The 16,118-nt window shown below is 35.1% G+C and overlaps 1 protein-coding gene across 1 annotated transcript; it reads left to right on the forward strand.

Moving 5' to 3' along the window:
• The first annotated feature begins 14,757 nt into the window (after positions 1-14,757).
• Positions 14,758-15,699, forward strand: LOC132483058 (olfactory receptor 10K1-like). The gene has a single exon (XM_060088303.1). The coding sequence runs from the start codon at positions 14,758-14,760 to the stop codon at positions 15,697-15,699; it is 942 nt and encodes a 313-aa protein (XP_059944286.1).
• The last annotated feature ends 419 nt before the right edge of the window (positions 15,700-16,118 follow it).

A 16,118-nucleotide genomic window follows, 5' to 3' on the forward strand; every position in this document is an offset into this window, starting at 1 on the left:
CGAGTTTATCTTCCTGGGCTATGCAGCTTCTTCCCACTAGCTATCGGTTTTACATTTAGTAGTTTATATATGTACATTTCACCCTCTCACTTGGTCCCAGCTTACCCTTCCCCCTCCCATTGTCCTCAAGTCCATTCTCTAGTAGATCTCCATCTGTATTCCTGTCTTGCCCCTAGATTCTTCATGTCTATTTGTTTGTTTGTTTTTTAGATTCTATATATATGTGTTAGCATACGGTACTTGTTTTTCCTTTTCTGACTTACTTCACTACTTCACATTGTATGATAGACACTAGGTTGATCCACCTCACTACAAATAACTCAATTTGATTTCTTTTCATGACTGAGTAATATTCCATTGTATATATGTGCCACAACTTCTTTATCCATTCATCTCTCGATGGACACTTAGGTTGCTTCCATGTCCTGGATATTGTAAATAGAGCTGCAGTGAACATTGTGGTAGATGACTGTCTTTTTTTTTTTACAACTTTATTGGAGTATAATTGCTTCACAATGGTGTATTAGTTTCTGCTTTATAACAAAGTGAATCAGTTATACACATACATCTGTTCCCATATCCCTACCCTCTTGCATCTCCCTCCTTCCAACCCTCCCTATCCCACCCCTCCAGTCGGTCACAAAGCACCGAGCTGATCTCCCTGTGCTATGCGGCTGCTTCCCACTAGCTATCTACCTTAATTTTGGTAGTGTATATATGTCCATGCCTCTCTCTTCCTTTGTCACAGCTTACCCTTCCCCCTCCCCATATCCTCAAGTCCATTCTCAAGTAGGTCTGTGTCTTTATTCCTGTTTTACCCCTAGGTTCTTCATGACATTTTTTCCCTTAAATTCCATATATATGTGTTAGCATATGGTATTTGTCTTTCTCTTTCTGACTTACTTCACTCTGTATGACAGACTCTAGGTCCATCCACCTCATTACAAATAGCTCAATTTCATTTCTTTTTATGGTTGAGTAATATTCCACTGTATATATGTGCCACATATTCTTTATCCATTCATCAGATGATGAACACTTAGGCTGTTTCCATCTCTGGGCTATTGTAACTAGAGCTGCAATGAACATTTTGGTACATGTCTCTTTTTGAATTATGGTTTTCTCAGGGTATATGCCCAGTAGTGGGATTGCTGGGTCATATGGTAGTTCTATTTTTAGTTTTTTAAGGAACCTCCATACTGTTCTCCACAGTAGCTGTATTAATTTACATTCCCACCAATAGTGAAAGAGGGTTCGCTTTTCTTCACACCCTCTCCAGCATTTATTGTTTGCAGTTTTTTGATGATGGCCATTCTTCCTGGTGTGTGGTGATACCTCATTGTAGTTTTGATTTGCATTTCCTTACTGATTAATGATGTTGAGCCTTCTTTCATGTCTTTGTTGGCCATCTGTGTATCTTCTTTGGAGAAATGTCTATTTAGCTCTTCTGTCCATTTTTGTATCAGTTTTTTTTGTTTGTTTGTTTTTGTATTGAGCTGCATGAACTGCTTGTAAATTTTGGGGATTAATCCTTTGTCAGTTGCTTCATTTGCAAATATTTTCTCCCATTCTGTGGATTGTCTTTTTGTCTTGTTTATGGTTTCCTTTGCTGTGTAAAAGCTTTGAAGTTTCATTAGGTCCCATTTTTTAATTTTTGTTTTTATTTCCATTTCTCTAAGAGATGGGTCAAAAAGGATCTTTCTGTGATTTATGTCATAGAGTGCTTTGCCTATGTATTACTCTAGAGTTTTATAATTTCTGGCCTTACATTTAGGTCTTTAATCCATTTTGAGTTTATATTTGTGTATGGTGTTATTGTGTTTTCTAATTTCATTCTTTTACATTTTGCTGTCCAGTTTTCTCACCACCACTTACTGAAGAGGCTGTGTTTTCTCCATTGTATATTTTTGCCTCCTTTATCAAAAATAAGTTGTCCATATGTGTGTGGGTTTATCTCTGGGCTTTCTATCCTGTTCCATTAATCTATATTTCTGCTTTTCTTCCATACCATACTTTCTTGATTGCTATAGCTTTGAAGTATAGTCTGAATTCAAGGAGCCTGATTCCTCCAGCTTCATTTTTCTTTCTCAAGATTGCTTTGGGTTTTCGGGCTCTTTTGTGTTTCCATACAAACGACATTTTTTGTTCTAGTTGTGTGAAAAATGTCACTGGTAGTTTGACAGGGCTTGCATTGAATCTTTAGATTGCTTTGGGTAGTATAATCATTTTCACAATGTTGATTCTTCCAATCCAAGAACATGGTATAGCTCTCCATCTGTTTGTATAATCTTTAATTTCTTTCATCAGTGTCTTATACTTTTCTGCATACAGGTGTTTTGTCTCCTTTGGTAGGTTTATTCTTAGGCATTTTATTCTTTTGTTATAATGGTAAATGGGAGTGATTCCTTAATTTCACTTTCAGATTTTTTCATCATTAGTGTATAGGAATGTAAGAGATTTCTGTGCATGAATTTTTTATCCTGTTACTTTACCAAATTCATTGATTAGCTCTAGTCGTTTTCTGGTGGCACCTTTAGGATTCTCTATGTATAGTATCATGTCATCTGCAAACAGTGACAGATTTACTTCTTCTTTTCTGATTTGGATTCCTTTTATTTCTTTGTCTTCTCTTATTGCTATGGCTAAAACTTCCAAAACAATGTTGAATAATAGTGGTGAGAGTGTGAAACCTTATCTTGTTCCTGAACCTACTGGAAATACTTTCAATTTTTTCACCATTGAGGACAATGTTGGCTGTGGGTTTGTCTTATATAGCCTTTATTTTGTTGGTGTAAGTTCCCTTTATGTCTACTTTCTGGAAGGTTTTTATCATAAATGGGTGTTGAATTTTGTTGAAAGCTTTTTCTGCATCTGTCGAGATTATAATATGGTTTTTATCCTTCAGTTTGTTAATATGGTTTATCATGTTGATTGATTTGCGTATATTGAAGAATCCTTGCATTCCTGGGTTAAACCCCACCTGATCATGGTGTATGATCTTTTTAGTGTTGTTGGATTCTGTTGCTAGCATTTTGTAGAGGATTTTTGCATCTATGTTCATCAGTGGTATTGGCATGTAGTTTTCTTTCTTTGTGACATCTTTGTCTGGTTTTGGTAACAAGGTGATGGTGGCCTCATAGAATGAGTTTGGGAATGTTACTCCTTCTCCTATTTTTGGAAGAGTTTGAGAAGGATAGGTGTTAGCTTTTGTGTAATGTTTGATAGAATTCTCCTGTGAAGCCATCTGGTCCTGTTTTTTTTTTTTTTTTTTTTTTTGAAGATTTTTAATCACAGTCTCAATTTCAGTGCTTGTGATTTTTCTGCTTATAGTTTCTATTTCTTCCTGGTTCAGTCTTGGAATGTTGTTCTTTTCTAATCATTTGTGCATTTCTTCCAGGTTGTTCATTTTATTGGCATATAGTTGCTTGTAGTAATCTCTCAAGATCCTTTGTATTTCTGCAGTGTCTGTTGTTACTTCTCCTTTTTCATTTCTAACTCTATTGACTTGAGTGTTCTCCCTTTTTTTCTTGTTGAGTCTGGCTAATGGTTTATCAATTTTTGTTTATCTTCTCAAGAAGCCGCTGTTAGTTTTATAGATCTTTGTTATTGTTTCCTTCTTTTCTTTTTCATTTATTTCTTATCTGATCTTTATGATTTCTTTCCTTCGGTTAACTGTGGGGTGTTTTTTGTTCTTCTTTCTCTAATTGCTTTAGATGTAATGCTACGTTGTTTATTTGAGATGTTTCTTGTTTCTTAACATAGGATGATATTGCTATAAACTTCCCTCTTAGAACTGCTTTTGCTGCATTCCATAGGTTTTGGGTTTTCGTGTTTTCATTGTCATTTGTTCCAGGTATTTTTGATTTCTTCAGTGATCTCTTGTTTATTAAGTAGTGTATTGTTTAGCCTCCATGTGTTTATATTTTTTACAAATCATTTCCTCTATTTGAAATCTAGTCTCATAGCATTGTGGTCAGAAAAGATTCTTGATACGATTTCAATTTTCTTAAATTTACGTAGTTTTGATTTGTCACAAAAGATATGATCTATCCTGAGGAACATTCCATGAGCACTTGAGAAGTCTAGAGAATTTTTAAGTTCATTTGTTATGTTCTTTATCATTGTTTGTTTGCTCTTTAGTTCTTCTAGGTCTTTGTTAAAAGTTTTTTGTATTTTCTCCATTCTATTCCAAGAATTTTAACCATCTTTACTATCATTACTCTGAAATCTTTTTTAGGTAGGCTGCCTATATCCTCTTCATTTGTTTGGTCTTGTGGGTTTTTACGTAGCTCCTTCTTCTGCTGTGTATTTCTCTGTCTTCTCATTTGTTTAAATTACTTTGTTTGGGGTCTCCTTTTCTCAGCTGCAGGTTTATAATTATCGTTTTTGGTGTCTGCCCTTAGTGTGTGAGGTTGTTTCAGTGGCTTTTATAGGCCTTCTGTTGGAGGGGGCTGGTACCTGTGTTCTGGTTCATGGGGCTGGATCTTGTCTTTCTGGTGGGCATGGCCATGTCTGGTGGTGTGTTTTGTGGTGTCTGTGAACTTAGTATGATTTTAGGCAGCCTCTCTGTTAATGGGTGGGCCTGTGCTCCTGTCTTGCTAGTTGTTTGGCATGGGGCATCCAGCACTGGATCTTGCTGGCTGTTGGGTTGAGCTGTGTCTTAGCATTGAGACAAAGATCTCTGAGAGAGCTCTCTCCAATTGATATTACATGGGGCTGGGAGGTCTCTGGCGTCCAATGTCCTGAACTCAGCTCTCCCACCTCGGTGGCTGAGGCCTGACACCAGACTGGAGCACCAAGTCCCTGTTAGCCACACCGCCACATGTGTGGGGATTTTCTTGCCTCTTGGGAATTCTGAGGTCTTCTGCCAGCATCCACTAGGTGTTTTGTAGGAGTTTTTCCACTTTTATATGTTTTTTTGATGTATTTGCTGTGAGGAAGTTTATCTCTATGTCTTACTCCTCCACCATCTTGAAGGCCCCCACCCTAGTCAACTCAACATGGAAGTTTCTTAAAAAACTTAATATAGAGTTATCATATGTTCCTGCAGTCCCACTCCTGGGCATATATCTAGAAGAGACAAAAACTCTAATTCAAAAGGATACACCCCCTCCCAATGTTTATAACAGCACTATTTACAATAATAAAGACATGGAAGCAACCTAAATATGTATCGACAGTTGAATGCATATAGAAGATGTGGTATATATATATACAGTGGAATACTACTCAGCCAGAAAAATGAAGGAAATAATGCCATTTGCAGCAACATGGATGGATTTAGAGATTAGCATTCTAAGTGAAGTAAGTCAGACAGAGAAAGACAATATCATATGATATTACTCATATTTGAAATCTTTCTGAAAATAAGTGATATAAATGACATTATTTACAAAATAGAAACAGACTCACAGATTTTAAAACCAAATTTATGGTTACCAAGGTGGAAACGTAGTGTGGGGGAGGGATAAATTGGAGTTAATATATACACACTACTGTATGTAAAATTGATAATCAACAAGGACATACTGTATAGCACATGGAACTGTACTCAATATTCTGTAATATGCTATATGGGAAAATAATCTGAAAAAGAATTAATATATGTATATGTATAATTGAATCACTTTGTTATACACCTGAAATTAACACAGCATTGTAAATAAATGATACTTCAATAAAATTTAAAAAAGAAAGACAAATATGTGACATTACTTATATATGTAATCTAAAAAATAATACAATTGAGCTTATTTACAAAACAGAAGTAGACTCACAGACATAGAAAACATATTTACGGCTATCCCAGGGGAAAGGGTAAATTGGGAGTTTGCAATTAACATACACTCACTACCATATATAAAAGAGATAACCAACAAGGTCCTACTGTATAGCACAGGGAACTATACTCAATATCTTGTAATAACCTATATGGGAAAAGAATCTGAAAAATAATATAAAATAATATATATAACTGAATCATTTTTTTGTACACCTGAAAGTAACACAACATTGTAAATCAACTATACTTCAATAAAAAAGAGTATATTAAAAAACACAAAAAGAAAAACAAAAGCTGAGGAATTTTTAGTCACCAAAACTTACCAAAGAAAATCTCAAAGGACGTTCTTAATATTGAAATAAAATGATTGGCAAGGAAAACTTGGATCTCCTTGAAGTAATGCAGAGTTCTGGGAATGGCAAACATTTCAGTAAATATAAAAGTTATTATTTTTTTCTGTTGGAGTATAGCTGCTTTACAATGCTGTGTTAGTTTCTGCTGTACAGTGAAGTGAATCAGCTATATGTATACATATATCCCCTGTTTTTCTGATGTCCTTCCCATTTTTAATATAACAATTTTTAAAGCTAGCCAAATACATAAAGAATAAAATAATACCTATAAAACAACATAAAACAACATAAAATGTAATATCAAGTTTATGATATTTATAAGTACAATATATGAAAAAATAGCACAAAACTCAAAATGGGTAAATGGGGGCTTCCCTGGTGGTGCAGTGGTTGAGAGTTCGCCTGCTGATGCAGGGGACACGGGTTCATGCCCTGGTCCAGGAGGATCCCACATGCCATGGAGCGGCTGGGCCCGTGAGCCATGGCCGCTGAGCCTGCATGTCCAGAGCCTGTGCTCCGCAATGCGAGAGGCCACAACAGTGAGAGGCCCGTGTACCGCAAAAAAAAAAAAAAAAGGGTAAATGAATGTACAGTGTTGTAAAAGTCGCATTATAAAGGGTTACAATATTTTTTTAAAGATTTACTGTGGTAAGTTGAAGATGCATATTTTAGGAAAAAAACAAAACAAAGATATTGCTAATAAAACAATAGAAAAAATGAAACAGAATACTAAAAACATTCTGTTAACACAATGGAAGTCAAGAAAAAGGGAAAACAGGAACAAAGTTCTGATGGAACAAAGATATCAGAAAGCAAGATAATACACTTAAAAACCATCAATGAAATGAAACATATCAAGAATAAATTACCTAAATGCATCAAGTAAAAGACAGAGATGACCAGACTTTGATAAAAAAATAAGATTCCAATTACATGTTTTCTGCAAGAAACTCATTTAAAATATAAATTTGCATATAACAGTAAGAGTTTAGAAAAAAAGCACAAAAATTCTAATCATTAGAAAGCCAGAGTGACTATTTTAACATCAGACAAAGTGGATTTCAGCATCAAGAATATTAACAGTAGTGAAGGTGGCCATTTTTAATGATTAAAAAATTGAGTAAAAGTTCTAATGGTTAAAAATGAATATGCATTTTACAACAAAGATTCAAATTCCAGGAAGGGGCAAAAGAAAAAGCAGGCAATTCCAAAATTGTAGATAAAGATTTCAAACTTCTCTTTTAGTAATTGATAAAGATAGATAAAAGTATAAAAGACCTAAACAGTAACACCAAACTTTATTTAATTGATGTTTATAAAACTCCACACCCAACAAAAGCAGAATATCATTTTTCTTCAAGCCTATTTGCCAAAGGAGAACACTTCCTGGGCCATTAAATATATGTTAAGTGATTCCTGGACTCAGAACAAATCAAGGATATCTACCTTCTTCACTTCAATGCAATGTTGCATTGAGAGTACTAGCCAATGCAACAAGGCAAGGAAAACAAATAAAAGGCAGCCATATTGGAAAATAAGTAAAACTCTATTCCCAGAAAATGTGATTATTTATGTACAAACTGCAAAGCAATCAAAGTAAAAAGTTAGTAAAACATGTTTAGTTAAAAAAAAAGCCTAGTAAATGAATTTAGCAAGATTGTAAGATATGCAAAGACCACAAGGTAATAAGTTGATATACAAAACAGAACTGTATTTCTTTACAATACCAACAAAAAAGTGGAAACTGATATTAATTACAATAGCAATATTAAATGCCATCAAAACCATGAAGTATTTAGGTACAGTAAAAATTAAAAAGAAAAACTACTGAGAAAAGACAAAGAAGACCTAAATAAATGTAAAGTTGTAACATGACCATAGACTAAGAGACTCAAAATTGTTAACATGGCAATTATCCTCAATTTGATTTATTGTTAAACACAAGTACAATACAAATCCCAGCATGCTTTTCTCTAGAAATTGACTCTAAATTTTATATGATAGTGAAAAGCACATAGAATAAACAAAACAGTTTAGAAACAGATGAAAACATTTAAAATAGATGAGCACAATTTAGAAACAGATGACCCAGATATCAAGACATACTGTAGCACAATGTTGACCAAGTGGTATTGACATAAGAATCGACACAAATAAGTGACAGAGGTCAAGAGGTACAAACTTCCATTAACAAAATAAATGAGTCATTGGGATAAAATGTACAGCATAAGGATTATAGTCATTTATATTGTAATATCTTTGTATGGTGACAGATGGAAACTAGATATAATATGGTGAATATTTTGTAATGTATAGAAATACCAACTCACTATGTTGTACACCTGTAACTAACATAGTAGTTCAATTATACTTCAGTTAAAGAAATATGTAGACACTGGGAGGAAATGCATCCAAATGGTAATAATAGTTACCTCTGGGGTAGTGGGGAACATGGGTGATTGCTAATTTTTAACTTATGCTTTCATGTATTTCTAGTTGTCAGCAATGAATATGTATTGCTTGTAAAATTAGAAAGAAAATAGATATTAAAAATGAAAAGAAGTGTAGACACATGTATCAATGTAACAGAAAGTACAATATGTAAATAGTACCATAAATATAAGGTCAATAAATTTTCAACAAAATTGTGAAGGTATTTCAATAAGGAAAGAATAGTCATGTCAACATACTGTGGATGGAAATACTGGATGTACATATTTAAAAAAATATAAACCTTGACTCTTACCTATTCTCATATACAATATTTTAAAAATATCAAAACTACACACATTTCATAATAAAACATAGGAGATAATCTGCAGCTTGGAGTAGACAGATATTTATTAGAGAGGAGAAAGACCATGTGAATAATAAAAAGAACAATAATGCTAAATTGAGCTATATCAAAATTAAAAACTTCTGCTATCCTAAATTAGATAATGTTTATGGTTACACAACTCTGTGAGTATACTAAAACCCACTGAACTGTACACTTTAAAAGTGTATATTTTATGGTATGAAAATTATATTTTCTTAAAACTGTTATAAAAAAGGCATGATTAATAAAATGGAAAAATAAACTACATAGTAGGAGTACATATTTACAAAATGTATATCTGATAAAGGACTTGTATTCAAAATGCAAAAATCACTCTTACAAAGGAAAAAAAACAAGTTAATTAAAACATAGTCAAACATTTGAATACATACTTCACAAAACAAGATGTACAAATAGCCAGAGCACATGAAAAATGATCAACATAATTAATATTCAAGAAAACACATGATAAAAGTGAAATATCACTATACATTTAAGAAATTTAAAAGACTGACTACACCAATAGTTGGCTAGGATGTGCAAGCACTTGTACATGTATACATTGCTCATGGAAATTAATTATGATACAACCTCTCTGAAAAATAGTCTAGCAGTTTATAAATAGTTAAACAGCCATTCCATTCATAGGTACTCACCAAAGATAAATGAACATGTACGTCTAAGCAATGACTTAGAAATTAATATTCATAAGAATTTTATTCCTAATAGTCTCAAACTGGAAGTAATCTAAATGTCCTTCAACAGTTCGACAGGTGAATAAATTGTGATGATTAGGGACTTCCCTGGTGGTGCAGTCATTAAAAATCCACCTTCCAATTCAGGGAACACAGGTTCGAGCCCTGGTCCAGGAAGATCCCACATGCTGTGGAGCAACTCAGCCCATGCACCACAACTACTGAGCCTGTATGCCACAACTACTGAAGTCCACATGCCTAGAGCCTGTGCTCCACCACAAGAGAAGACACTGCAATGAGAAGCCTGTGCACCACACGAAGAGTAGCTCTCACTCACAGCAACTAGAGAAAGCCAGCATGCAGCAACGAAGACCCAATGCAGCCAAAAATAAATAAATTAAAAATTGTGATTATTAATAAATGGAATACTCTTAAGCAGTAAAAAGTGAACTAAAAATTTAACAATATGAGTGAGTCTCCAAAACATTATGGCAAGAGGAAAAAAACAAGACACAAAACTAAGTATATGATTTGATTCCATTTATATTAAATTCTGGCAAAGGTAAAACCATCTCAACAGAAAACAAGATAATTATTTTTCTTGTGCTAGGACTGAGTGGGACTGACCACAAAGGAGAGAAGGAAACTCTTCAGGCTTGTAAAAATATTCTATAACTTTATTGGGTGGTTGGGGCTTTTATGTATGCATTTGTAAAACTCACCAAACTGTACATTTAAATTGGGAACATTTTATGGTATTTAAGTGAAACCTCCAGAAGGTTAATACAATTAGTTTTTGATTCACACATCTCATTTATTTTAAACTTTAAACTTTATTTGTAAGATAACAAGTAACTTAATGATAACGCTCAACTAGACATAAAATACTTGTTAAAAGTTAGGTTTTTGTAGATCACCCCAATATTCTTGACTAGAATTTTTATGAACAGGAATCTGATAAGAAGAATTTGTAATTAAGCCCTACTTTGGCTCTTATAAACACTAAAGGTGAGAATCACTGCATAAATACACCAATATCCTAACTTAAAATTCAGTGAAAAATGTCCACTTGGTCTGCTGTATTACAGACTAAATCATGGCGATTTCTCTTTCAGAATCCATCACAAATGACTGAACTTCCAATTCAGACTAATTATGTTCATAGCTCCTGATCCCCAGGCTCCTCAACTAAGGGTACCTTGAGAAACTGGAAACATTATTTTTCCAAAATAAACTTGACTTCTAATTAACCCCAAGACAAAGTCTTTAGGGCAGTAGATCAAGCCTCAGGAGTCCAATAATCACAGTATATGCTTCTAATAATCACTTCCCATGTGATACTAAGAACTGCATGAACCAGAACGTCTCAAGATCGTGACTTCAGCTGGACAAGCTGAGAGTCCTGATGGATAGGGGAGGCTACCTCTCTTGATGCAGATGAGAGCTTTTGTCTCAAGGCAGATTCACTCTCTTCTGCTGTTATTTCCTCAGGTTCTGGTCTTTGGCTTATTCTTAATGGGTTCCTAGATACTGAATACCTGCTTCTGTCTGAATTGAAAGGAGGAGAGCAATGTAGGTACTTGCTGAGCAGTGGGAATATTGATCTAGTCTGGGGTTTTGTGGGGTCAAAACCTGAGTGAAGGCTAGTGCTTGTGAACACTTTCCCCCATTACAATTCTGGCAAGTGGCAAAGTTAAGAAGGAGAAACAGGGGCTGCTTTTAACTCCAGGTACTAAAAGTGATTTGGCATGCTCCATGTTGTTCTCTAAATTTTTCTTCATGATTACACTGGGTCATTTTAGCTCCCAGTTAGATTTTCCTTTCTTCTCTCTTTCTTCGTTTTCTTCTTCTTTTTAAAGATTGGTTGATTTATGGATCAAATGAAATAATACTTATACTTCTCAAATCTCTACTTCTCTTTCTACTGTCTACTCATGAATGCATGATTTTAGCTATAACTGAAAACTGATACAGTATTTGAACTCAATTTTAATAAGGTAAATTCAGGATGTTCATGTGTATTTAAGAATATAAAATTTCCACTTCTTTACTATCTGAGGCTGCCTACATAATTTCTACCAGCTAATAGATTGATGCTTTTCTTAAGATAGATTGAATATCTCACAAGTATTACACCTGAAAAACATATAGATTTGCCCGCTTTTGAGGTACACAGTATCCTCAAATATTGAGTCACTATTTAAATCTAAACTACATAAAATCCATGTGGAGTATCTAAGAAGTCAGAAAAATAAGTTGGGAAGTGTCATCTCTAAGGATCATAACCTGAATTCCATCCACAGGCTCTAGAAAATTATAAGAGTACTTTCAGGGTCATCTAACTAGAGAATGTTGGAGTCCATGAGTTGAAAATGTTCTTAAAAGTCAGTACTCAGCTGTTACCCTAAGTCAAATCTCTTTCTGTAGGATATCATGCAAGGAGCCTCTTCTTAAATACTTTCCATGCATCTTAACAGTTTTTTACAGTTATTGACCTGTCCCCTTTAATTTTAAAATAAGGAGACAATATCCAAGTTAAGTACTTTGCCCAAAGTCACACAAAGCTAGACCTAAAATATAGATCTTCTCAGTCCAAATTGAGGGATATGTTACCTTAATCTTATAGCCTGTGGGTATTTAGCTGGAAGATCTTTTTATTCTTCTGCTCTGATACCTTTCTATCCATAGTACTGATATAACACACTGTGGTGGTCTTTGATATCTTCTTGAGCAGATGGGGGCTACCTTCTCAGGTATACTGTGCCAGTGAGTCTCCATACACCACGAAAAGGGCAAATATATCAATCATACAACTCACTTAGACTGTGAGGTTATATTAACAGTATGTCAAAATCCACTTAACTGGCAAAGGCTGTCCTCATGGGTCTGAGTGACAAAAACTCCAAACAGTTTTATTTATTTATTTATTTATTTATTTATTTATTTTTTGGTATTGGGTAGATCCAGGCACTCTTTCAGAATCAGGTAATTCTGACTTCTATGGTCTACTCTACAATTCATAGTCAGTGGAGTGAGGATATAGTGGGGATTAGACATGGGTTAGTTGAAAGGAGATCCAGAAAAATCTTGGAAAATTGACAAGACAAGGATAAGCAATGACCGTAAATTTAGATTTCCCTCTGTGTCTTGGAATAGATGGAAATTCATATGTCCAGGTGGAAGTGTTATATAGTGAAACTGTCTCATTAGTCTGCCTTTCTTTTTTTTTTTTTTTTTTTTTTTTTTTTGCGGTATGTGGGCCTCTCACTGTTGTGGCCTCTCCCGCTGTAGAGCACAGGCTCCGGACACACAGGCTCAGCGGCCATGGCTCACGGGCCTAGCCACTCCGCGGCATGCGGGATCTTCCTGGACCAGGGCACGAACCCATGTCCCCTGCATCGGCAGGCGGACTCTCAACCACTGTACCACCAGGGAAGCCCAAGTCTGCCTTTCTTGATATAGAAAACATATAACTAGTATACATATACATATGTATATAATGGGGATATACATGGTATACACATTCTTCATATTTATATGTATAACAGAAATATCTTTACAGTTACAGAGTGAAAAATTCCTATTATTTGTGTTAAAGAGCTTTAAAACAAGTGTATGTGAGTATCCTAATACTAACTTCAAATAAATGAATAATTATAACTACTAAGTTGAGGACCAGTTTCTAGTAATTAAGAAAGTACAAAAATTACCTTTAAATTCTAGGAATAGATACAAAGAGTTTCAGAAACTTCCAATCGTTTAACTTAGGGTCTAGAGAACTAAGGTTTGCTGTTGACTAGAAAAATGCAAAAAAAAAAAAAAAAAAAAAAAAAAACCCTTGTGGTAGCAGATTCAAATAATTCTTCAACACAAAGTGATGTAAAATTTATACAAATATACTGAAAAGTATATAAACAAACACTGGACACAACCAATACATGCTAGATGATTTTGTATCCAGAGAATACTTTCTTACTTCTTAGGCTTGGTCAGTGGGAAACATACCCATGAAAAATTATCTTATATAAGGCCTAAAAATGACTTTACAAATAATCCTTTCTAGCAGTTTGCAAACTGTATTTAGCAGCAGAATATTCAAAAGGAATTTTATTGACATAATAATATATAAAAGATATAAAGCTTATGGTTTATGTCATTGGTAGGAATCTCGAAAGCTCCCAGTTTTCCCATTATCTCTCGCTTTCTGTGACAAGGTCTTGGTCATTTTTTGCAAAACTATTTTTCTGAATTTCTCTGAGGCAACTATAATGGGAAAAGTGAAGGATGTTGTAAAATGTCACAAAGTTAATGAGTTTCTCTCTTTTTTAAAGCAACTTAGTGACTCTTGTCTTCCTGAAAAAGAATATTTTTTTAAAACTAATGTTATCATCTGTTCTATCCTTGGCTCAGTGCTCTAGTTTGTGGATCCTCCAGAAGTGTTTCTAATTGGTCTATCATTGGTCATTCTGTTAGAAATAACACTAAAAGCTTTTTTCTTTTTTTTTATTATTTTGGGTATTGACATAAAATTGTTGTAATGAATATTGACATAAGGTATATGATATTCTTACCACATATCTTAGCATATACTAAGTTGTCAATTAATACAGATCCCTTCACACTTTTGTTCAGGGATCATCTAATTCTTCCTCTCCCTCCCCATTTTACAGTTGATAAACTGAAGTTCACATACTGTATCTGAATATTAATTACTCATTCTTTCATTCCACTTTCTGATCATGCTTAGGTAGCTGAAATTAACCATATTTTTCACTTTTGGAGAGCTGGTTTCCTTAGGCTTGTAGTGAGCAAGAAAATCAAAATAAACCATAAGTAAGATAAAAGGGAAAATTATCAGATAATGCCTTAATCCTTGGCTAGAGAGATAACATGTCCTTGGTATTGGAAGAAAGTCTGCTAGTTGGTTGTCAGTTATTCTGTTCCATATTTAGCCTTAATTCTTATTTTGGCAGATATATTTGGAGGAAATGAATGAGTTCCACCAAACATCTGGAAATGCCTGCCACCTGTAGGCTTTGTGCTGAGTTCTCTATTTCTCCCTCCCTGGACCCTGGCCTCTGGCTCTGGCTCTCCTATATAACAGTGGCCATGGAGTGGGTCAATGAAACCTCGGTGAGAGAGTTTTTCTTCCTTGGCCTCTCATCTCTGGCTGGGCTGCAACAGCTGCTCTTCGTTGTCTTTCTGCTTCTGTACCTGTTCATGATGGGAACCAATGCCATCATCATTTCTACCATTGTACTGGACAGAGCCCTCCATACACCTATGCACTTCTTCCTTGGTGTCCTCTCCTGTTCTGAGACTTGCTACACATTCGTCATTATACCCAAGATGCTGGTTGACCTGTTGGCCCAGAAGAAGACCATCTCCTTCCTGGGCTGTGCCATCCAAATGTTTACCTTCCTGTTCCTCATCTGCTCTCACTCCTTCCTGCTGGCAGCCATGGGTTATGATCATTATGTGGCCATCTGTAACCGTCTGCGGTACACAGTGCTCATGGGTTATGGGGGGTGTTTGGGACTTGTGGCGGCTGCCTGTGCCTGTGGCTTCACTGTCTCAGTGGTCATCACCTCCCTGATATTTCACCTGCCATTCCACTCCTCCAACCATCTCCATCACTACTTCTATGATATCTCTCCTGTCCTCAAGGTGGCATCTCATCACTCTCGCCTCAGTCAGTTGGTCATATTCATGCTTGGTGTGTTTGTCTTGGTTATTCCACTGTTACTTATCCTGGTCTCCTATATTCACATCATCTCTGTCATTCTAAAAATCCCATCCTCTGTTGGAAGATACAAAGCTTTCTCTACCTGTGCCTCCCATCTCATTGTGGTAACTATTCATTATGGTTGTGCCTCTTTCATCTACTTAAGGCCTAATTCCAATTACTCTTCAAGTCAAGACACCCTAATATCTGTGTCTTATACCATCCTCACTCCATTGTTCAATCCAATGATTTACAGTCTGAGAAGTAAGGAATTCAAATCAGCCCTTCGAAGAACAATGGTCCAGACTTCATGTCCTATTAATTAAAGAGCAAATTTTTCACTATTCAGTTAACTGTGTGCATTTTATGAGCCAAGTAACATGTGTGCTTTCACACAGTTTCTCATCTAAGTGTAGAATTCACGCTGTACCATAAAGATCTTTTACATATTAGGAGAATGAGGCACAGAGAAGTTAAGATATTTTGAGTTTCTACCATCAGTGATCTCTAAGAAGGTTATGCAAATGTAGGGACTAATTACTCATTTATGGAACAAAAATTTCATTATATTTCACTGCTGTAAAGTCTGATTATTCAAAAACATATATGTCAACAGAGGAGAGCAAAGATACATCCAAGTTCTTTGAAACAGAATAAAGGAAACCTCATTTAAAAAACATTTTTTTTTGGCCTCGCCTCATGGCTTGTGGGATTTTTGTTCCCTGACTAGAGATTGAACCCAGGC

This window comes from Mesoplodon densirostris, chromosome 2 (genome assembly GCF_025265405.1).
Source record: "Mesoplodon densirostris isolate mMesDen1 chromosome 2, mMesDen1 primary haplotype, whole genome shotgun sequence".
Lineage (NCBI taxonomy): Eukaryota > Metazoa > Chordata > Mammalia > Artiodactyla > Ziphiidae > Mesoplodon > Mesoplodon densirostris.